Here is a 23,851-nt window from a genome sequence, read left to right as displayed (position 1 = left end):
CACTGCATGAAAACTGGAGACGCATCACAATCCAGACTATCTGGGTCAACCCCAAGTACCCAGAGCTCTTCCAGGACCCCCTCCAGGAGGAGACAAAGGAAGAAACTCCTTCCTCAGACGAGCAGGTGCCAGCAGCAGGGGCACAGAGCCCTGCCCCTGACAGCCCCTGCTGCTCTCCCTGTTCCTCACGGACCCAGCTGGCAGCCCAGACCCTCAGCAACCTGCAGAGTGTCCACAGGCTGCCCTCCAGCCCCAGGCGGGCTCTGCAGGCTCTGTGCATCCTGCTCTGGTGCTCCTGCATGGAGTTGCAGCTGAATGATTAGTGCCTGCTGCCATCCTAATTCAAATCAGTTCCCTTGGGACAGTTCAGTTGTCAATAAATATTTTTATATTTGCAAAGAGCGCTGGAGAATCGTCACTGTCCCTCGTTACTGCACAGAGACTCAACCAACACCTCTCCTGCAGGAGGACACACCAATAAAAGATGCTGATTTGCCAGCAGTGCTCAGTGAGCCACCTCAGGACCCAGATGGGTTCCAGCGGCACCAGAGATTTGAAAATCAGTGGTTTCATGGTCATTGTCACCAAGACAGCCACCAATCACCACCTCACCCATGAGAGCCTCTCTGGGAACAAGTAGCAAAGCACAGAGGGCACCTCTCCACATCATCTCCCTGAGGCCCTCTGCCAAGAGTTTGTCATCCAGGAGTCTTGGGAATCTCCTGGATTTGTCTTTTCCCAGTTATCATCTTGCCCGTGCAATTGCCCCAGAAGGACACGGGTGGTTGGGTTGGTGGTGTCCTGACAGTCCTTAAAGAATAACTCCAATATTCCATGTCCTGGCTGGGTCCCACGATGCCAATGAACAATATCCTCTGACTGGTGTCCAGAATTCTGGGCATTTGAGGTGACAAAATGTCACTTTGAGATAAAGGAGCTTGGATGAAATATTCCGTGCTGACCTGGCATATGTGAGATGTAATCAACTTTACTTTCAGTTCACTGTCTCTAGAACATCCATGATTATTCAGGCTCAGGTATTACATTTACTGCAGGGAAAAAAGTCCAAGCTAAGTAACCAAAGAGATTTTCTTCTTCACAATTTGGCCAAGCTCAGCTGTGGAGAGAGAACATAGAACTGTCCCTGCCTGGGAGCTTAAAAACATGTCCTTCTGATTTTCAGGAAAAAATTCCTACCTGTTTTATCTTTTATACATGACCCAAAACTGATTTAGTTGAAAAACAGAAAAGGCAAGAAACTGCCCAGGCAGGATGGATTAAATGATATTGAACCTGTGAGTAATGTTTTGATGTGATTGTGACTATCACACGTGGCAAAACCTCCAGCTGTACAATCCAGTGAGCAGAGAAGGTTTTTCTAATGATTCTACAGCTGAGGATGTTTAATCTGCTAAAAGTCTCTCGCTGACTTGCTTTAAAAGTGATAAAAAGCTCTTGGCTAGCCTCACTGCTGCTGAGGCAACGATGTTGGTGAGGCAAGAGCATCCCAGGAACTGGAAATGAAGCCCACTGGGGATTTGTGGGAATCACAGATATGAATTACAGCAAAGCAACTCCTTGAGCAGCTTCCAAGGATCAGATGAGGGGGCAATAATGGCTTTGGGCTGCTGGGGAGCCTCTGGAAGGAGGCTGGAAAATGCTGTTGATAGCCAGGGCTATCACAGGAGCAAATCCACAGGAAAAACATGGAGCCTGAGCAAAATCACTCAGTGCAGCCCCCAAGGGCCCAGCCAGGTCAGCATGTGCTGCTTGAGCTCTCGAAGAAGATGAAAGAAACATTTCATAAATGATAAACCACAGCCCACATCTGACCTGCAGAGAAACCTGCAAGTGCCCTGTCCAAAAAGCGGTGATCTATGGCAAAAGAGGCTGAGTTTTCCCAAGGTGCTCATATGCAGTGGATCATACCCTGAAAACCCACTCAGCAGAAAGTGAGGTTATCTGCTTGCTCTTCAGTTAGACAAGATTTTGGTACAATACTTATGAGCTGTTGGATTTGACTCTTCACTGATCAGGTCCAGCCCTCACTAAGTTACATATAAAAGTAAAGGTGAGAATTACAGTCTCCTCTTCAAAAAATAATACTCATTTAAGTAATGAGTAGGAAGGAAGAGGAAGGCAGGACTGTCTTTTTTTTTTTCTTTTTTTTTTTTTCCCTAGCAATAAATTAAGATAGCAAGAAAAGCATCCCAGTGTACCATCTAGATTTACAGCGGGGTTTTTCAATTTCATTTGTCATTGCCAAACACATTACATTGGGATTAAAATGTACGGGTTATTAAATACTGATTACAAGAAGACAGCGTGCTGTGGCAGGCAAATAAAACTTGCAAGTTACTGAAATTAAGGCTTTGAAAACGTTTTAAGGGAATTAATGTTTAATTAGAGATTTTGATCTATAAGACATTCTAGTAATAGCTTCAGGAGGAGATTACACAAACCTATGAGACATTTATAAGCAGAAAGGATACTTGATGTAGTATTTTCTTTAATTAATCCTGCACTGGAAGATCACCACAGGGGAATTTAGTGTTTGATGGACAATAAAAAAGACCATTCCACTAAGCAGGCACTTCAGCTTCTGTGGGGGTTTTTGCATTATCAAATTCACGTGCACGTATTTTTAACAATACAGCCTGAGATGAACTTTGAATTTAGTGTGATTAAGAACATTCCTAACTCAACATCCCCAAGTGAACTTGGATATTGAAGTGTTGGGAGGTTTACAGATCTGAGATATTTGGCTTAATAATCACATTTTTCCTTCTGTTGAATTTCATCTTTCTGTTACTGAATTCCAGAAACAACATAAATCAGCAAAAGCATTTTGATTTCCAATATGATTGATGGTTTTATCTTTCACTCAGACATTCTTGTCCAAAGCCTTCTGTTTCCACTAAAAAAGTTTCTGTAATTTCCTGTAGTCAAACCACATGACTGATACTTCACTGTTTTGCTCACTACATTTAATGTTGATGGTCTGATGTGATTTTCACAAGGCTAGAAGTGTCATTAAGGAAGTGTAAGAGGTGTTTGTGTTGGTAGGTGTAAAAATACAAACAGAAAAGTCTCATGCTCTGAAAAAAAAACCTCCTGGTCCCAGCTACCAAGGTCATGGAGTTAGAGGGATGATAAAGTTCCCATTAAAGTTACTGGAAGGGGAAATAAATAAACTTCACAAGTTTTCAGTACAAAAACCCAGCAGTTTTAGGTCCTTAAGTTCATCTTTAATCCAAAATGCATCACCCTTCTGCTGATGTACAGAGTGAATTAAGCTGCAAGGACATTTTGGAGGATTCAAAAGGCTTGATAAATTTGAAAAATCACTTTGAAAATGAGGACATCTTTCCTTTTCTCCTCCTTTCCTGGTACAGCTAGACCACAGAGAGTGTCATTACACAAGTTTTTGTTAAATCCACACACTTAAAAAATGGATCTGGCTTTACATTTGAAAGACATTAATACATATTACAGTTTACTAATATTCCTCACAGCTAATTTTTATCACTGGTTCTGCTATGCTGATTTTCTCCTCATCACTTTAGCTGTAATTGTCTGGTTCAATACCAAGAGCACACATCCTCTATGCTGCCTGCTTAATTATTTTTACCTCTTTTTATTCCACATTTCTCAGATCAGTAATTATGTCAGATCATAAATCCCATCCTACCCTGGATTATAATAACTTGACAAATAGTAATACTTTCTATACAACATGGAACAAGGTGAGCTGGTTTAACAAAACACATAATTTCTTTTTAGTTAGTTTAATTAATTCATCTTAATTATTTAACCTATTAACCACAGGTTAATTAAATTGAATCTGACACACTCTCTTACTATATTTATATTCCTTTTTTTTTTTTTCCTGGATGGGACTAGTGTTTCATTACCTCTGTTGCTCATTAATTTTAGTGCTGCTGTTGCTCTTTCCTTTAACGTTAGTTTCCTCCAGGGCCAAGTTAATCCATAATTCAGTGCTAATGGTAAATCTCTGTGCATTACCCACCACACACAACCCAAAAGGCAACAGGGGGGCTGGATCACATCAGGTAACAGAACCCTCTGCAGAAATGCACCCTAAATAGCCACAACCAGCCTGCCTTGGGTGTAAAAGGACACCTCCTCCCACCTGCTTTTGATAGCACTTTTTTCCCAATGACATCTTCTAAAAATATATCCCTGCTTTTCTTCCCAGGGTGCAAGGGAGCAGGGTGGAAGTGGCAGCCCATTTCTAAAGTCTTCTGAGGAGCACCTTGAAAAATCAAAGCCCAGAGCAAATGCCACAGTGAAACCAGCCAAGGTGGTAAAATCAAATTTGATGAACTCAGGCTCAGGAGCAGCTGTGCTGATTCTGCCCAAGGAAGTGACAGGCAGCTGCAGTGCCTGCCCTCAGCTGGAGATCTACCACAGCATGCTCATCTGTAAACTGCTACCCCTCCAAAAATGTTTGTAATAATGGTGATAGCCTAGAAAAGCAAGGACCAGGGACTAGAAATACCTCTGCTGCCTGTACACTTCGCTTTTTCCAACCACGCTTGTGGCAAGGCAGCTGAGCATCAGTGTAAGTGGCTGTGTTGGTGACAGGGCAGAGTCAGGGCACAAAGCCACCCCAGGAGGGGATGGACCCCCTGCACCTCACCTGAATGTGCTGGCAGATGAAGATGAGGGTGGTCATGACAGAGGAGGGAGCCTGGCAGCCTCCAAGGGAAAGGATATGACCATTCCCAAACCCCATCTACTGGCTCTGCAAATGTGAGCTGGGGGAGCTTGCACAAGGATTCAGACCCTAAATTTTCTCCAGGGATTTTAATTCCACACAGACATTTTAATTTCAGCTGTGCATAAAGTGCACACCGTGCCCATAACCCACAGCCCAAGGCCCACTCAGAGTCCCACCCCAGCAGAGGAATCTGCTGCAAAAGCCCCCACAGGATCTACCCCAGCACCCAGGGTGGATCAGGAATCAGACCTGTCCATCTCCAGGTTAAGGAGCCCCTGCTAAGCACAAAGCTGAATGAGATCACAGCTGGTGCAGGGCCAGAAAGTAATGGTGCAGTAATGGGTTTATTGGCTTTTTGAGAAGGAGCTGTTTGATTTCAGACAGAGGAGAGTCAACAGCAGCATTCACTCCCGCTAATCTCATTTCCAGCAGCACGCTGAGCGAGAAGGCACTTGGGCACTAAGCTGTGCTCGATTGCTCTCTGTTTATCCAGGATTACATTAGGAGCCCAAGAGCACCTGAAAACAGCCCCTAGCCAGAGCTGGGGCTTTGCAAATGGCTTCTGCAGCACTGGGCTTGTGGGAAAAGAAATCCCAGTGTTTCCAGCAAGCTGCTGGCAGTTTGCTCAGTACAAGAGCTGGATTTAGGTGCACAGGCTTTAGATGTCCAAATTGAAGATGGTGTCTGTTGAGGAAAGTACTGTAGATAAGCATTGACCAGATAATTTGGCTCATTTTAAATAATTAATTTACTGTAAGCAAAAAGAAATCAAATGCAGAAGGTGCATTTGGCCAGGGTGAGGGATTCTTGCAAGGAGGAAGTTAGCAGAAGTTGGTCTGACCATGATCTGCTCCATTATCCACAAAAGAAGTTACTTTAAGAAGAAAATTACCACCAAGTCTGGTATAACAGCTCTTTATTTCAGTGTCTAAAACACAAAGAGAGGGCTTGCATTTCGACATCAGAACCATGCAAAGCACCTATACACCAAAAATGAGATACTGAATGAGTGTCTCTCTCCTGCTACACGTGGAATTTAGGCAGGAAGACTCAGTTTTCCTGTGCGTTCTGCTCTATCCTTCACAAATCAACCAGCTGCGAGGGGTCATAATTAACCTTCATTCCAAACCAAAGCATTTGCCACTGAACACTACTCCACACTGCCCTAAGCTGCTAAAATATGCTCCTGTAAACTTCATCAAGCACCCAGTTCTGTTCTTGGTCTACAAGGACAAAGTCCTGAACATCTCCACCTACAGGACAGACTTTAATCAGAGGTACTGAATTAAATGAGAGCAGAGTTTGGCTCAAAGGATGAATGTCTCCTCCATACAGAAGCCCAGAGAAGGCCCTTATTAGTGTCCCAGAGAGGGGGATGTAGAGACCACCCTAGGCTCAGAGAATTGTCATGGTGCACAGAGAACAACCAGACATCCTGAACTATTAAAAAACAGTGGTATAGAAAAATAAAAGGCATAAAATACTGAACCAAAAAGGTTCCAAATAAGGCATCAGCAGGTCCCAACTGGATGTGCTCCTGTTTCATACATCACCCTCCCAGCCAGGATAATTAGGAATGATGCAGGATTGTATTTCTGACCTCCATCATTAAGCACTATGAGCAACCAGAAGGGTTCAAGTTCTCTTTCAAAAAAAAGAAAAAAAAAACCCTCCAAACACAAAACCAGGGATTAATGTTTTTGGTAAGTATTTCTTAGAAAAGAAAATAAAAACGTTAAAGCAATTCATTGAAACGACTCATTAAAAAAAGACAACATTCCTGTAAAGTAAAAATATATATATATATAAATAGAATCTATTTTTTGTTTGTTTGTTCACTTGTTTGTTTTTTTTTTTAAAAAAAGACATTCAGCATCACGTCAGCGGATTCTGATGGGCTTTCCCGCGGGTCTCCTGCCACAGCCGCTGCTCCTTAAGGCAAAACGTCGGGTTGGCACCGTCACGACGGCTGAGTCCCCGTGGCAGGGCCCTGTCAGCAGGGCTGCTTCTCCCTCACGCTGACCGAGCCGTCCTCCATCCCAAAATACACCACCTCAGCCATGTCGATGAACAGCCCCGTCTCCACCACGCCTGCGGAACGAGAGGTTGGTTACTGCCAGAGCCACCCCTGCGCTCGTGTCCTCTGCTCTGCCTGTGCTTTTGCTCGTTAAAAAGCACCAGCGCCTCCACCAGAGGTTTGGAGAAGTGTCCAAGCTGTATCAGCCACACAGGGAGCTTCTGGCAAGTCTTCTCCATGCAGCCACTCCCAGCAAAAACTCTCCAGAGACTGAGAAACAGCTCCCAAAGCTCCCCCGACATTCACGCTGCCCCAGCCACCTCTGTTGCACCAACACAATCATGAGAAAAGCATTTTCTGCCATCTGATGACTCCCTTTGCCTTTAAACTCATCTGAAACACCACCCTGTAAGAGATCACCTGGCTAACACTTGTTCAAATGTTAAGACTCAGCAGCTCCGGTGCTACCTCTGCAATTTGTAGCCCATTTGTAAATGTACTTTAGATTGCATTTAATTATGGGGTGCTCCTAACTTCACAGTGATCACTGAGACACAGCCAGAGGCCAGGAAGGTGGACAGAAACAGAGGACAAGGGCTACCACAAGCACAAGGTGGCCAAAACCCTTCTACCAGCACTGCATTTAGGCTTTAACAGATTCACATTTAGGCTCATCCACTTCTGGGTAGGGACAATCTTCCCTTAGTAGTTCCATTTCTGAGCAGAAAACAGTGCTGAGACCAAACCCACAGGATGGAACAGGTCCCAGTGGTTTTTCTCAACCAAAAAGAGATGCAGGGAAGAAGTTCCTGCTGTGCAGAGCAACCAGGCACTGTCTGCCTCTTGCACAGACACAGCTCTAATGACAGAGAGATTTGTACAGCCACAGGCAGCAACTGCATTAGGATATGAAGCACTGCACCAGGGGCAGCCCAGACCAGCAGTGGTCACCAGAGATCCCTTCCAACCCCAACAGTTCTGTGATTCTGTGACAAGAACTACTGAAGGAAGCAAAACCACTGACCAGAAACAACTACAAGTTACTGGCCACTCTTCACCCAGCTGACACCCACAGCCTCTGCCTGGTGCTTCAGTCGTGGAGCCAGGACAATATATGGCTGTTTGTGGGCATGCTGGTGTTTGTGCAACGAGATCCCAACCTGTTCCTGCATGTTCTGGCAACACATGGGCAGTCAGTGAAGGCAGCTGTGTGAAGGCAGGACTTCAGGGACAGGCTTTGCCAAGGTAACTGGAAAGACACCCCGATTCTGCTTCCCTGAAGTTCAGAGAGTGCCAGTGCCCCTGGGCAGACCTGGATGGTCCAGAGGCAGCTCTTGCCTGGGCAGCAGGTCTCATGCAAGGCAGGAGTCCTTGCAGAGAGGCTGTTTTATTTGCAAACAGAGCACCCAGCCACTGCTGCTCGAGCCCAGCAAGAGCTTGGGTACACTTCATCCTCACAGCAGGGACGGCCTCCCAATGGGAATGGGATGCAGAGCTGTAAGCAGCTCCTGGAAAATACCACAGACAGTGCAAACCCTCCCTCCAGAGTGCACCAGTGTTTCCACTAAAAGTCCCTCTCTAAATGGGCACAAGGAGGGTAAGGAAGAGGACAGGACTGTTGTGCCTAATGGGAAACTGTCAACATCACCAGCAGCACTCCAGGTTTTCACCACTGTACGGAAAAAGCCACATGGGCACAGTGTACCAATTGTACCAGTTGAGCTGACTGCTCTCAAGCAGAAAGACATGCAGGGACCTGCAGGAGGGCAGCAAACACACACACACATTTCCTCATATCCAGGAGAGAGCTGACACAGTCCAGGTTACTTATCACACACCAAGCCTCAGCCAGATTTTTGTGTTTTTTAAAAAACCACAGACATCACCTGGTATCATTTTTATAGCGCTGTTCACTTCACGCCACTCGTGAACCTTGTCAAACTTCCAGTCCAGGATGAAGTTCCCATTGTCTGTCACCACAGGGCCCTGGAAGCAAACCCAGTTGTCATGGCATGAGCTCTGTGTCTCCTGATCCCAGCCAGGGATTGTCACAGCCCTCACTGGGACCACTGCAGTGGTTTAGAATCATCATTCAAGCAAACTGGGGCCATCCCCACAATAAACCTGTCAGTGGAACCATGACCCCCAACTCGAGATCGTCCTTGGCAGGTCAGACTGCCCTGCAGCCCCCAACACCCCCAGGGCAGCAGGTCAGACCAGTCTGGCAATCCCTCTGCTCCCTGCTCCGGGATGTTTCTTTAGGAGTCACAGCCAGAGAGGCTTTCAATGAGCAGCCTGAACACCTAAACACACAATTCAGTAACCAAAGTGTAATAAGGAGGAATTACACAAGATGTCACTTGTGGGAGTGAAAGCCCAGGTTTCACTAGATAAAGGGCTTGACCTCTGGTCCTCCCTCTGCCCACGTTGAGGTGGTTCCTCAGGGGAAGCAGGGCTGACAGGGACACTCACTGCTTTGTTAACAGCCATCCGCAGCTCCACGACACCGCCAAATTTTTTGGTCAGGGCTCTGGTGACAGGGACATAAGCCATGGGGATCACCTCGATCGGAACTCCCTTCTTCCACTGCTCCCCGAGCCTGTCAGACTTTTTCCTGAGGGCACAGTTTGAGGTGGGATTAGTGTTGGACATTACACTGCTGACACCATTAACATCACCCCAGGCCCTCTGCAAACCCCTCAGGCCCAAGGCTCAGGAGGACACAGGGTCCATGTGTGCCCTGGTGCAGCACGAGCCAGTTTAATGCACAATGCTCTATCCACGCACAAACCCTGTTTTGACGTGTTTTGGACCAGCAGAACAGGAGTTGTTTTTTCCACAGCCCCATGGCTAGAAAATTTATCCCATGCTGACAATCACTAAGCTCAGAGAGCAGAACTGCCACTTCCCCACAAGCTCTGCTGACTCCAAAGCAGGCCTGCTGAGTTGAAAATTAAGAAAAAAAGATAAATTGAATTGCTGAAATACTGGGAGCCAGGCTCATTTCCATCCATTCCTGCTCTCCTGTAACCATAGGAATGACAATAATGGCCTAACACAGCACCATCTGAAACCTCCCAGGGAGGAGAAAGGTATTATGAACAGTAATATCTTCACCTGTAATCAGCAATAACAATGAAGCACTTGGCAAATCCTGCAACTATCTTCTCCTGCGTCAAGCAGCCACTGCAAGGGGGAAAAAAATAAAAACAAAACCAGAAAACATCAGACTGCTTTTCACTGTGCCTAATGGCCTTGAAGTCCAGTCCCCTCCAATACGTTCCTGCTGGTTTTGGTGCTGGCATTGCCCCACACCTTACCCTCCTTAACCCCACCCCTCACTTTGTGCCCCTTGTCCCTGGCAGCCTTGGCCAGGAGCCATCTCCCACTGTGGGTGGACACACAGCCCTGCACAGGATCCTCTCCAGCCCAGCCCAGAGACACCCACAGCCACACAGGGATGCTCAGAGCCCCCACCACCAGCACTGAGAGACAGACAGACAGACAGACAGCAAGGCTCACCCGCCACCTTTGATAAGGTTGAGGTCAGAGTCCACCTCATCTGCTCCATCGATGGCAACATCAAGCTGTGGGAAGAGGAGGAAATTGATGTGGGAACCCCTTCTGTGCAGCATCCAGGCCCTGCTCCTGGTGCAGCTCTGGGGGTGCAACATCCCAAGCAGTCACAAATGTCACCAGAGCTGGGACCACCTTGATGCCAGCCTGACCAGAGACAAGTGTCTGATGGGCCACCCAAGGACACCCTGAGACCACTCAAGCCCCTCTAACAACCACAGGCATGTGAGAGGAAGAGAAACCCAAACCAACTGCTGGCCTGCACGGCACATCTCTTTAGCCTCTGGTGTTGTTTAAGGAGCAGCATGCAAGATTTTCCCAGGACACATCTTTGACAGTTCAGCAATATCCCTGTCTCAAGCATCATCTTGGAAGAGATGCCAAGCACCTGGAGACAACACAACTCAGCAGCCTTCTTGCCATCTAAAGGGACAAGAACTAAGACAGAACTTGGGGGAAAAATAAACTACACCTGTTAAAATCACAGAATCATTAAGGTTAGAAAAGACCTCTAAGATCAGTCCAACGATTCAACAAACCCTGCCAGATCCCCACCAAACCATGTCTAAACATCATATCTAAATGTTTTCTGAACACTTCCAGGGATGCTGATTCCACCACTGCCCTGGGCAGCCTGTTCCAGTGCTTAACCAACCTTTCAGTGGAGAAATTTTTCCTAATACCCAATCTGAACCTCCTGTGGCACAACTTGAGGCCATTTCCTGTTCTTCCAACTCAAGTTCTCACTGATGTTCTGCAGCGTGGCTGCCCAAACTCAGCCTCAGGGGCGGACTAAGGAGCCTGGATGCTTTCTGAAGGACCAGGTGAGAGGAGGTCTCACCTCCCTGGTCCCACTCACCTCTGGATTTCGGTCCAAGTCACTCAGTGTTAAGCCGTTCTGCAGGATCAGCTGACGGGCCTGTGCACCAAGAAGACAACAAACACCATTCACCAGTGGTAGGAAAGGAAAACAGACTCTTGGTGTCATTCCCTGGCTGCAGCAAGGATGGAGCCTCCCTGGGAGAGCTCCACTGCTCCACTCTGAGCTCATGGAGTGGCTGCAGCAAGGAGAAAATGATGTTTCCAGATCAGAGCTGTTTAATCGAAAGAAAATCCTGTTGCTGATTTGAACTAAAATGCTCAGGTGGTGCAACAGGACCCCTGGGTTTGGGTCTCTCCATACTAAATAGCAGGAGGCCTCATCAGCTTGGTGGGAATCACTTGTATCTAAGCACTAAAGCAGACATGGAATTTTTAAATCCTATGTTGTTTCAGCTTGGACATCGTTCTCCCTCACACCAAGCCAGCCCTTCTTATCTCCTTCAGCTGAAAAATGGGACCAAGAGAATTCAATACTTATACCACAGCAATGTGAAACTAACACAGAAAGTATTTTTCATATTGGAAATAAGCTAAAAAGTAAACAACAAACGCACAACTAGTGGGGAAAGTGTGGGAAGCTGCTGAAACAGCTTCTTGGTGGCTCTGACCTACGTTTCCTTCAGCAGCTGTGTGTTTCCCTCTAGTGGCAACACAACACAGGGCAGCCAGAGCTGCCCCTGCTCAGTCCCTCAGCTTATACAGGGAATCACAGAATTGTTTAGCCAGCTTTGCTAACACCAAGTCCAGCCCTTAACCCAGCACTGCCCAGGCCATGGCTAACCCATGTCCCCAAGTGCCACATGTAAAGGCTCTTACATCCCTCCAGGGACGGTGACTCCAGCACTGCCCTGGGCAGCCTCTTCAGTGCTTAACCACCTTCCCAGGGAAGAAATTTTCCCTAATAGCCATCTAATCTAAACCTCTCCTGGCACAGCCTAGGGCAGATTCCTCTTGTAATGTTAATTCTTACTGGGGAGAAGAGACCAACCCTGACGTGGCTGTCCCCTCCTGTCAGGGTGTTGTGGAGAGTGAGAAGGTCTCCCCTTCGATCCCTTTTCTCCAGGCTGAGCCCCCCAGCCCCCTCTGCTGCTCCTCACACCTGAGCTCCAGACCCTTCCCCAGCTCCTCTCCCTTCTCTGGACACGCTCCAGCCCCTCAGTGCCCTTCTTGTCACAAGGCACAAAACTGCACACAGGATTTGAGGTGTGGCCTCACCAGTGCTGACCCAGGCCAGGTCCCCTGGCCTCCTTGGCCACCTGGGCACATGATGGCTCATGTTCAGCCACCCTCACCAGCACCCTCAGGGCCTTTTCTGCTGGGCCCACTCTGCCCACAGCCTGGAGTTCTGCAGGAGGCTGTTGTGGCCAAAATGCAGACCCAGCACCTGCCCTTGTTGAACCTCAGATTGTTGGCCTTGGTCCCTCCATCCAGCCCGTCCAGATCCCTCTGCAGAGCCTTCCTGCCCTCCAGCAGATCAACACTCCCACCCAACTCAGTGTCATCTGCAGAATCTCTAACTGGTTAAACTTGCTATGTTACAAATCATCATTCAAGTGAGATTCCCCCCTTGAACAGGTTCTGCTCAAGTCCAAAGTTGCTACCATGCTGCAGCTAGACCAAGAAATCCCAGTGCAATAGCCTGGATCAGTTGATTCCCCTGAATTCTACCCACTAACACTAGCAAAAGTGTGTCAGTCACAGGTACTAGAATCCCAGAAACATTAGAATTAGCAGGTGACACTCCTGGCAAAAAGATATCATTTGAATAGTTTATCGTGGCACTTCAAAGCATGCAGTTTTAACACCCATGGGCTGTGGGGCCCTAAGGACTCACAAAAGGAAATGAATAAAAATCAGTGGGTTGACATTCATCACATGGTGTCCACAAAAGGAGATTTCAGGGATCTGGGAAATTGAAAGCATTGAAAAACACTGTGCTGCACATGCAGGCCAGACCCTGAACGGGCTTAGAGTCAGCAGTGTGGCAATGAGGTGGCTTGGCTCTCTCCAGGCTCTGCTTGCAAGGCAATGGGAGCAGTGGGAATCAAAAGCAGAGCTCCCAAAACTGAGGGAAAAGTGGTGGTAACTGCACAGCACTCGACAGGAGCAGTCCCACTCTGTGCTCTCGTCCCGGTGCAAAAGACAACGCAAACGCCAGGGGACAGATACTTACCCTGCTCTAGCTTTACTGATGGTGATGGATTAATGACCTGACAACAGGGAAAGGAGGAGTATAAAAGCCACTGAAACCAACTCTTCCATGCCAGTGACCTCAGGCAGCCATCTACACCTGTACATAGTGAAAATAAAATGCTGTTTTGCTGGCCTGGGAACACTCCACTCAGAATTGGCTGAGGTCTAAGGCACTGCAAGAGATACAAGCCAGCCCCATGTTGGGAATTTTGGCTCCTGCCAAAAGGTGTACAATCTCTCTCTACCCTTTAACAGCAACTTTTTTGTTTTATTGGTAAGAAACTCGGTGGTGTTAAATGAACTATGACAACATTTCAAGGCAGGACAGGCTCCAGCCCATGCTCACTAGAAGAGCTTCATCAATATTTTCTTTAAGAACTAATGACTGAACTCAGAGCACTTCTCCTAGATTCAAAAGGGACATGGCATTTCAGGGTGGGAATCATGTGAGACAGATCAAAGACAGACTCTCACCACAGTCTCTATCATCAACAGATGTACTGATACAGGGTAGGTTTGGTTTTTTTTCACACTTTCTGGCCTTTGCAGCACCTTGCATTATACCCCAGTTGTTTTCAACAGCTGGGAAGAAACAGCCTTGACACCCCACAGCTAAATAACTGCAGGGTAAGAGGATGTTAGGTTTTCCTAAGATTTTAGGATAATTCAGGTTGGTCTCTATCCAGCCTCCAGGTCAAAGAAGGGTCAGCTCCCAGGCTGCTCAGGGCTTTATCCACCCAGTCCCAGAAAACCTCACAGGACAGGCTCTGCCCCACATGCCACACTGCCTGACTGCCCTCACGGCTGTGACAAAAGTACAGTCCCCAGGCCCACAGCAGGACCACGAGAAGGACACATGCCCAACTCCTCAACTGGGGTATTGCCACCCAGACTTGAAGACCTCTCGGATGGTCCCTACCACCATGTCACCTGTGCCTCCCCAAAAGGAGGTTCCCACCTCAGGAACACAGGCAAAGAGACCAAAGCCAGCTGCCAGTCATGGGAGGTGCTCAGAAGCTTCCCCAGCAGATCTGTATTCCACCACCATGCCAGGTTCTTCCTCTCCCTCCAGCCCTCTCAACATCTATCTTGGTACGAACCAATTCCTGCAAAGACTGCACTGCAAATGAGAGGTTAAGCCAATTTCTCTTCTGAAATTTCTCATCAAATCCAGTTGATGCATTTGAAATTCCTGCCGAAGACACAAGAGCTTGGTATTATTCTTTACAGCTGTCAGGGCTGATACAGACCCAAAGGAGACAAAGTGAGCTTTGCACTATGAGTCTGCTTCACCACTAAGCAGCATTCTCCTGCAAGGGGGATCCAGAGGAAGCCACACACCAACCCTGACACAACCAGCCTTACCACACTGGCTGCAAATATAGCTCCCAGCCTGGAGCTCAGGTCAGGGTAACACAGCACCATCACCCTCTTTGTGACATCCTTCTGTAGGCTGCACCACGACTGCTTTCACTGGTGCTTTGGTTCATTCACAGCCCTGTGAAGCAGAAGGAGGCAAGGTGGCCTCCCACAGCCCAGGGGGAGATCCCCTGCAGGACTGTTTGGAGTGGCAGGCAGCAAAGGAGGAAAGCACTCACCTGAAAGGATGTAGGGATGCAGACAATTGTCAGGTTCTCCTCCTTAACTCGCTCAGCTGCAGGAAAAAAGCAGGAACCTTGGTTTGTTCATTGCACAAGGCAAAAACACAGCAACTTTCACTTTAAGAAACCTCAGTTCGGTGCAGCCCCTCTGATTCACTGCAATTACTTGCTTGGCTTGCAAATAACTCAGTCACGCTCAAAACGCAAACAGGTGCCCCCCTCCATAAGCTGAGGCTCAGTTTCAACAGTCAGAAATGTTTTAACACCCATTCTGGCCCAGCCCAAGCCACCATGAGCCATTAACCTTTATGTCTCCAGCAGCAGAGGAGCTCCATTAGCAAATCCTCACCTGAGAAATTGGCCCCATCCCCTCTCTCACTCCATTAGACAGGTTTTTGCTACTCTCCATGTAAACACAGAGCTCCAGCAGCTGTCTGAAAGGTTTGCTGGCTTGTTGCCCTGGGGACATCACATTAATTTATTATAGAACATTTAAATATATAGCAGGGAAAGAACTAATAAAGTACAGTATTCCATTAAATAGAAGGAAATATTTCCTCCCCCAGGCTAACCTCAAATGACTAAAATCTATTACTAAGATATCATTACGGACAAAATGTTATTTTAGTAATTACAACTCTCAGGCACAAGCCAGCAGCCCAAGAGTCAGCAAGAGCTCATGCACCAGAGCAGACACACGAGGACCATGCTCCAAGGTAATGCTGCTGCTGCTGGAAGGAGTGAACATGCAATACATGAGGCTGGATGTTGTTACAAGCCATATCCCAGTTCTAAAGCAATCAGGAGACATGAAAAGCCAGAATGTGCAGCTTGGAACAGCCACTCCTCTTCAAATACAATAGCCATTTATTTAGAGACTCATTCTATGCTCAAGGAGGGAGTGGTTGCAGTACTGAGCCAAGCCCAGAAGGCTGAACAGCAGTTCCCAGACAATGAAGTGCATCACACAGAGTGGGGAAATGGGTGACAAGGGGCAGCCCCAGCACTGCTGTGTCCCTGCACAGTGGAGGGCTGGGCTCTGCTCAGAACTCAGCCTGCTCTGGGCTGCAGGACAGCTCTGCCCAAGGGAGCTGGAGTCACCAGGGGACTCTCCAGACAGGGAGACACCCAGGTGGGACACACGGAACTGTGCTGTCCAGGGAAGTGGTGTAATCTTCATACCTGGAAGTGTGGATGTAACACTTAGGAATATGGTTTGGTGGTGAACACAGAGGTGCTGCACTGGATTTGAGGGTCTTGGAGGTGTTTTCCAACCTTAATGATTCTGTAGTTCCCTCTCTGTATCCAAGCAAGACCCCCAAGAACAACAGGGCTGATCCTGTGCTCCCAATCCACCACAGCCCCCACAGCTGCTCTGCATCCAAGGACATCTAAAGTTCAGCGCCTCCACAAGCAGATCCAGGGCTGAGAGTGCCCTGCAAAGGAACTTTAAACCTCTGCACCCTCTGTAATGAGCCATGACAATAATTACCCTCACACTCACTTTGCAAAACTGCATTTGCCTCACTTGCATATTTTGCTGAAATTTTCTGAATCACGCCCTGAACAAAACCCTGCACCTGGAGCAAGCAGGTAAACCTGACTGCGGGATACATAAATAAAATGCAGCAGGATTTCACATTCCTTGTTTTCATTACACCTCAGCAGGGCCCTCAGTGTGAATTGTGTGGATGTGGGGAGCAAAATGAGCCACAGGCAAACGGGTTAAAGGAAGCAGAGCAGCTGCATGGCCTCGAGCCACACAGCAAGTCAGCACTGGGCAAAGCTGGAACCAGACCAAGGAGTTCAGCTCCAGTTTGGGTGCCAGTGGAGAGCTTTTCCTGGCTGTGTGGGGAGAACAGGTGGCAAATCATTACCTCCTCAGGACTCTCAGGCAATAAATTTGGAGCCCAACACTCAGTTTTAACCTTCAGGTTCAAGCAGGACACAGCAGCCAGTGAACAGACCCAAGGCATCAGCTCTAAGTCAGCATGCAGTGATTTAGGGTGTTTCTTAAGTATTTGGAGCAGATGGAAAAGGGGACTTTTTGTGGTGGAAAGGACAGTAAGGGGAGCATCCTACCTAATCGTTGCACTGCGTGTACAATTGTAGATCCACTTCCAATCCCAAGAACTTGATTGTTCTGCAAGACAAAGAGAGGCAGAGAAATGCTGTTACTGGAGGCTCTGTCCACCTTCCCCAGTAAAACTGGCATTATAAACACATGCAAGAGGAGCCCTGTCCAGGGATGCACGTGGACACAGCATCTCAGCACTCTGCAGGCAAGGGAGGGAACACACTGTGCCAGCGAGGGCACGGCCATGGTCTGCAGCCAAGGGATTTTAATCAACTCTTCCTCTCATTAAAGGACATGTGCTTGCTAATTACCAGCACAGTCCGATCTCAGGGTGTTCAATGCACGCTCACTGGTGGTTGCTGGCATTCCATGAAAGCTCTCCTGCCGGAAAGCTGTGAATTTCAGACAATACCACAGAGGAGGAAGGGGAAACAACCTCAAGATAAAATCTCCCAAGGAAGCCACACAGTAACAGGCTGGGTTTGCTGCCAACCATATCGTTAGTAAACAGCACAGATGCACCAGCAGCCAAAGCAGAGCACAGCAGCTGTTCCTGTGAATAATAAAAAATGTTTTCCAAAACAGAGTGTAAAGCTGCCTATAGGAGAGTCCAGCAAAACTTGGAAGGTGGCTGAGCCTGGCAGCATGTGCTGAAGAGGATAAATTTTTAACCACAGCTCCATCCTGGCTTTTCTCTGCATATTGCCTGATTTAAGAAGGATCACTGCCCTGTTATCCTTAACACTGATACACTCCTAAAAGCTACTGCAAGTTGGGTGCACTTGTGTTACTTCTTCAAGACATATTCTCTGCCATGTCAGTCTCTGCTTATCATCAACTCAGTTTCCCACTCCCTGGAAGTGACCTGCAGCCTTCTGCATTTCCCATTTTCAGTGTACTTTGTTTTCTTTGGCTGGGATCCAAAGTTTAAATTGACTTAAAGAGGCCCAGTATCACCCCAGAGACTTCAGATGAGGAAGATACAAAGACAACCAGAGATGCAGGCACAGAGTTGTTGTGCATTATCTCTTGGACATTAGACAGATCTGGAGCTCTTTCCTCACGTGCAGCAAATCCAGAGCTCTCTAGAAATTGTGGCCAGAGTTCGGCAGCTGTGGAAAAATCCACACCTGCAGCACTTCAACCAGCTAAAATCTTGCTGTCACACAAGTTTACCTGGAAAGGTGGAGTTCAAGACAGGTCACACTCTCCTAGGATTAGTCATTTCTCTTGCTTCTGTAAGTTAAAAGCTTAAAGAAAACAGAAATTCTCCAAAACCAGAGGCTCAGCTTCCATCCCAGCCCTCACTAACTGCCGTGACTCTGCAAAAGCTGGGCACAGCAACAGGTCACTGCTGCACACCTGCAACGTGGCCAGCAGAAACCAAACAGCTCCTGAGGTTCTCATTGTCACCCACCCAGCAGGCAGAGCCAAGCAAGGCCAGCCAAGGAAAGGACAAGCAAAGCTGTGCACAGGCTGGCAGGACATGGGCAGGACCAGCATTCCCAAAAGACTTGTTTTGACCTGGGAAGAGGCAGTTGCTTCTCTTTGCCCTCATTTCTGTAGGGTGGGACAGCTTCTTGGAGCAGCTGGGTACCCTAAAGGGATGGGGAAAGCCTCAGCGTTGGCAATTCCACTGTAATGAAGGAGGAAGAGCTCACAAGGGTCCCAGTCTATCCATTTATAAGTGATTAGAGGTGAAGCAGCCCTTTAAATCAGTCTAAACCGGTGCTGTCACAGCCCCTGCCTTACTGTGACTTCCACCTCTTCCCTCCTCAGCTCCAACCCCAGCCAGACCAGGGGCAAAACCAACCCCAAAACATCCACTCTTAAAAACAAGGGCAGGGCAAACATTGGTGAGAAGCAGAGCACTGAGGAGCAGCACCTCATGCAAAAACATCACATTTCAAGTTGCTCACCAAAAGCCCACCAAACAAAACCAAGGCACTGAGCCACAGCACGTGTGGGTGAAGTGGGCAATGACCACAGCATTTTTTCAGCCAACCCAAGGGCCTAAAGACACTGCCCAGCATTACAGAAGCCAACAAGACAACACACGTGGAGCAGTATCAGCAGCACACAGGCACTGGCCAGTCCAACCTAAGTTTCCAAGGTTAGAGAACAAAGAGCTCCAGCAAAAATCAGTAGATAAATACAGAGCAAAGCCCAAAGTTTGCTCAGTCCTCTCTAGGGCAGCAGGACATAGGGCAGTATCTGTATTTTCATTTCTAACAGAGGTGCTCACAGGGCCCGCCTTCAGAGGTGTTGTGTAAAGGCAAAGCCAGCTCTCCCCAAGCAGCTTACAGCTCTAAAGCCACAAGTCCTGTGCCAGCCCCACTCCCCCAGGCTGTCACAGCCCCACAGTCCACAGCCTCTGAGGTTGGTCATCTCACTGTCCACTCCAGAACCGGGGACCTCTGCTCCTGCAGCTGCCCGGGTACAAGCACTGAGGGTAAACACACTTGCCTAGCTTTAATAAAAATAAATAAATAAAAAAATAAAAAAAAAGAAACAAGTTTTCCTCTACTAATCCCCCCTCCCACACCCAGGTTTACATCCGCCACACCAGGAGCTGCTGTCCTGGCAAGGCAGGGATGGGTGTGAAGGTAGATGCCAAGCAAGGAGCCTCATCCAGCACCAGTCCCAAGCCCGCGGTGCCACAGATTTATGGCACAGTTGAGCAAGAGAGATTTGTCCAGCAGAACCAAACCCTGGTGTCTCCCACACATCCCTGCTGTGAAAGGGAGGCCTCAGCTTGGCTTTCAGGGATAACACTGCTCCCTCCTGAGGGCTCTAACAAGCAAACACAAAGGTATCCATTACAAACAGCAGCCACCCCCTGGCAGTGCAAACTGACAGCTGAGACCATCCAGCTCCTGGGCAGTGATTCTGAGCTCCTTCTCCACCAGTTCTTAAAGCCAGCTTGCACAAGCATCGGGCTATTACCCCAGACACTGCCTCATTTACTTAACCAGCATCACAAGCTGGACATTGAACTTTAATCAGCTGGGACACAGCCAGAAACATTATGCTAAGTTTGCCTGGCCATAAAACAGCACAGAGGCCAGCTATTTCACTATGAAAGTCCAAAAGTACTGGTTTTACTCCAAATCAAACCCACATTTATGATAACTCACAGCAACAGTGGTGTCTTGGCTCCACACCTTGTGAGGAGTCCTTCCTCCCATGACCCCTCAATGCACAATTTTGTGCCTGCCTTGGGTAAGAAAGGGGATTTTTATGCAACTGCCTGAGCGCCCAGGCTCCCCCATCTCCCAGACTGATCACTGTTGATCATGTTGGCCTGGCAGGGACTGGGTCTCACAAAGCATGTGGCTGTGCTCCCTCAGGCACCTACAGACTGCTCAGAGGAAGGGGGCTGCGGAACAAGCCAAACTTTCATGGGACATAAGGGAAGCCATCAGCAACTGAACCTCAAAACACTAACCTAGAGAGGGGGGAGCGGGAAGGAAAAGGGACTTTTTTTTTCTCCCCTAACTGCTAATATCCACTTTCTTAGCAACTCCTCACCCCGATTTCACCACTGCTATTGTGAAAGGGCTGGCACAGCAAACGCTGCGATAAACCCCTGCGTGACTGTAACCGTTGATCGTCCAAATTAGGCTGTGCCAAACTTCAGGCAGCTCCAGCCAGCCCTATCTGACATTCAAGGGGCTGATTCAAGCCCCTGGCTGCATTTCCCTCCCTGCAGAGGATAAGACAGAATCCCCTGGTCAAGGACTCTTGCTCCTTGCTTGGGTGCTCAGAAATGGGGTGCAGCAGCAGCGCGTCCTGGACTTGGAGAAAGGAGCAGTACATGGCATTAGCCTGAACTTCCACCACAGCCCAGCTCGCAGGAGGGTGCACAGTGAAGGGCTGGAGGTGCAAGACATTGCCCCAAATTCAGTGTACACAGTGCTGAGCTGGATCAAGCATGAAGCTGCTGCCAGGGAGGCACACACTGGGGAAGGAAAAGCAGTTTTCTCCCTTGTCTCAGCTAGAAGGAGTGAAGTCCAAAGAGAAGGAGAAAGAGGCTCAGCAGGACTTATCCATGCACCCCAGGTCCCTCTCTGAACCCAGGACTGTTCATGCTCCAAGTGGAGGGGAGGTATTCTCAGTGTCCCCCACTGCATCTGTGAACCTCAGGGCTGCTCTATGTACTGCAGGAGTCTGTGCCACCTGAAGCCCATTCATATCCCAGGAAGTTCAGTACATTCCATGGCCATTCCATACACTGGGGAGTCCCGGCACCCCACAGCCTGTCCCTGCACCGGGAGCTGCATCACACAGCCCTGGGTCTGTCTGTGCACTGGAAGGCTCCATGCACCCCTATGTTTTGTGGCTGCTCTGTGTTTTGTGGGGTTCTGGCACCCAGGAGTTGCTCTGTGCACCCCAGGGCTCATCCATGCACCAGAGATTCTGTGTACCCCACGGCGCCTCTGTGCATTGCGGCATCCCAGCACCCCAAAGCCCGTCCGGGCACCCGGAGCCACTCCATGAACCACAGGGTCCATCTGTGCTCTGTGAGAGCCCGTGGCTGCTCTGTGCTTTGGAGTGTCCCTGCACCCCAGAATCGCTCCATGCATCCCAGGGTCGGTCCGTGCAGCGGGGGACTCTGCACACCCTGCGGCTGCTTCGTGCTTTGGGGAGTCCCGGCACGGCAGAGACACTCTGTGTGCTGGGGGATCCGTGAATCCCGGAGCCTGTCCATGCACTGGGAAGCTCCGTGCACTTCACTGCCACTCTACGTACTGGGGGGTCCCGGCACCCCAGAGCCTGTCCCTGCAATCCAAAGCCGCTCCACGAACTGGAATAACCCGTGCACCCCGCGGCCGCTCTGTGCTTTGCTGAGTCCCGACACCTCGAAGTGACTCCGTGCACCGGGGAACTCGGTGCAACTCGGCCACTTGCTGTATTCAGAGTGCCAGTGCCCCAGAGCCTGTCCCTGTGCCCGGAGCCGCTCCACGCAGCCCGGGACCCGTCCGTGCCTCCGGAGACTCTGTGCCCCATGTGGCCGCTCCGTGCATTAGGGGATCTCTGCACCCCGGAGTCGCTCCGTGCACCCCGAGCTCCGTCCGGGGCTTAGGGGGGGAGTATCTGCACCCCAGAGTCGCTCCGTGCACCCCGAGCTCCGTCCGCTCACTGGGGCACTCCACGCACCCCGTGATCCCTCGTGCATTGGAGGGATCCCGGCGCCCCGGAGCCTGTCCCTGCACTCCGGGATCTCTGTGTACCGGGGGCTCCGTGCACTCCAGAGCCGCTCCATGCTCTGGGAAGCTCCGTGCACCCCGCGGCGGCTCAGTGTATCGGGGGGTCCCAGCACACCAGATCCTGTCCCGGCACCCGGCACGCCGGAACCGCTCCGTGTACTGGGGTCCCGACACCCCAGCTCCTGTCCCGGCACCCTGGAGCCCCTCCGTGCACTCCATGGCCACTGCATGCATTGGGGGACCCCAGCACCCTGCAGCCACTCTGTGCTTTGGGAGGTCCCTGCCACCCCGGAGTTTCTCTGTGTTTTGGGGGGGTCCCTGCAGCCCAGAGCCCCTCCACACACTCCGGGTCCGTCCGTGCTCCCGGAGGCTCCGCGCACCGGGGCTCCGAGCCCCCCGCGCTCCGCAGCACCCCGGGCTGCCTCACCTGGACGTGCTTGTCCACGGCGGCGAAGGCGGCCCGTTTCTTGGCCTCCTCTGCCATGGTGCCGCCGAGCCGCCCGCGGGAGAAGCCGCGCCGCGCCGCCGCCCGCCCCGCTCGGAGCCTCCCTGGCGGCCGGGCAGCCAGGGGCGTGCTGCGGAGCAGGGCGAGCCGGCCGGGGAGCCGCATGCCGGCGCGGCCCGCCCCCGGGGGGCTCTTCCTCACGGGCTGCAGGCCTGGGCCGTGCCGGCTCCTCTCCTCCTCCGCCTCCTCCACCTCCTCCTCTTTCTCCTCCGCCGGCAGGCTGGGACTTGTAGTGCTGCGAGCTGCGTACTACAGCTCCCACAATGCCCGACAGTCCCCGGAGCAACTTGTTGCATCGATGTATGTACAAGTACCGATAGACCGGGTTTGCCAGGGCTGGAAGGGTTCGGGCATTTCCGCGAAGAGCAGAGGGATGCGGGGTGCGCCGCCGGGAAGTGCTGGGGGAGAAGGGAGGATGGCGGGGGAAGCCCCTGTAGGAGGCCAGGCAATGCACTGAGCTCGGGGAGTCGCTGTAACTCTGGCCGGGCTTCCACAGGCTTTGAGGAAGAGCCTTTCTTGGACTTTCCCTCAAACTTTTTAGCACGATCTCCCTCAAAAGTAGCAACATGGACGTAAAAAATGCCAGGGGTCTTGTCAGCACATGGTATCAAGCAGCACTTACTCCTTAACTGGCTCTGCAGGAGGGTCAGGACAAAACCCCGTGGAGATTGCCTGTCCTGAAGCACACAGAGACTTTATTTGCCATAGTTTTTTCCTCTACCCTGGGATGACCTCTGATGAAGTTGTTTCTGAAGCATATTAGAGAGGCAGAGCAACCTTGAAGTCCCTCTACACCTGCATTTTCACTCCTGTGAGCCGCATTAGGACCATTCACAGGCACCTCAGTTTCTCTCCAGCTACAATCCCACAAAGGTGGATGAGAATTGCAGGTACTCACTCCAAGGTCAGGCCACAATTCGTAGAGAATAATCTTTTTATTTGCTCAACAGAAAAGCTGCCGCTGACTTCTCTTTTTTAATTCTGTGTATGACTGGCTTGCTTTGCTGCCAACCTCTGCGATTCTGCTGTGATTTTTCAAGGACTAG

The 23,851-nt window shown here is 49.7% G+C and overlaps 1 protein-coding gene across 1 annotated transcript; it reads right to left on the bottom strand.

Annotated features, from left to right (window-relative positions):
- Positions 1–5,643: 5,643 nt before the first annotated feature.
- Positions 5,644–23,003, bottom strand: RPIA (ribose 5-phosphate isomerase A). Its single transcript, XM_058837610.1, has 9 exons — positions 22,728–23,003; positions 17,096–17,156; positions 15,011–15,066; positions 11,197–11,256; positions 10,284–10,348; positions 9,879–9,947; positions 9,234–9,375; positions 8,648–8,747; positions 5,644–6,835 (listed from the first exon to the last, which is right to left on the bottom strand). The coding sequence occupies exons 1-9, from the start codon at positions 22,908–22,910 to the stop codon at positions 6,738–6,740; spliced, it is 834 nt and encodes a 277-aa protein (XP_058693593.1). The 5' UTR covers positions 22,911–23,003; the 3' UTR covers positions 5,644–6,737.
- Between the last annotated feature and the right edge of the window lie 848 nt (positions 23,004–23,851).

Source organism: Poecile atricapillus, chromosome 4, assembly GCF_030490865.1.
Source record: "Poecile atricapillus isolate bPoeAtr1 chromosome 4, bPoeAtr1.hap1, whole genome shotgun sequence".
Classification (NCBI taxonomy): domain Eukaryota; kingdom Metazoa; phylum Chordata; class Aves; order Passeriformes; family Paridae; genus Poecile; species Poecile atricapillus.
Note: the sequence above shows the minus strand (reverse complement) of the source record. Positions and strands in the feature narration are given on the sequence as shown.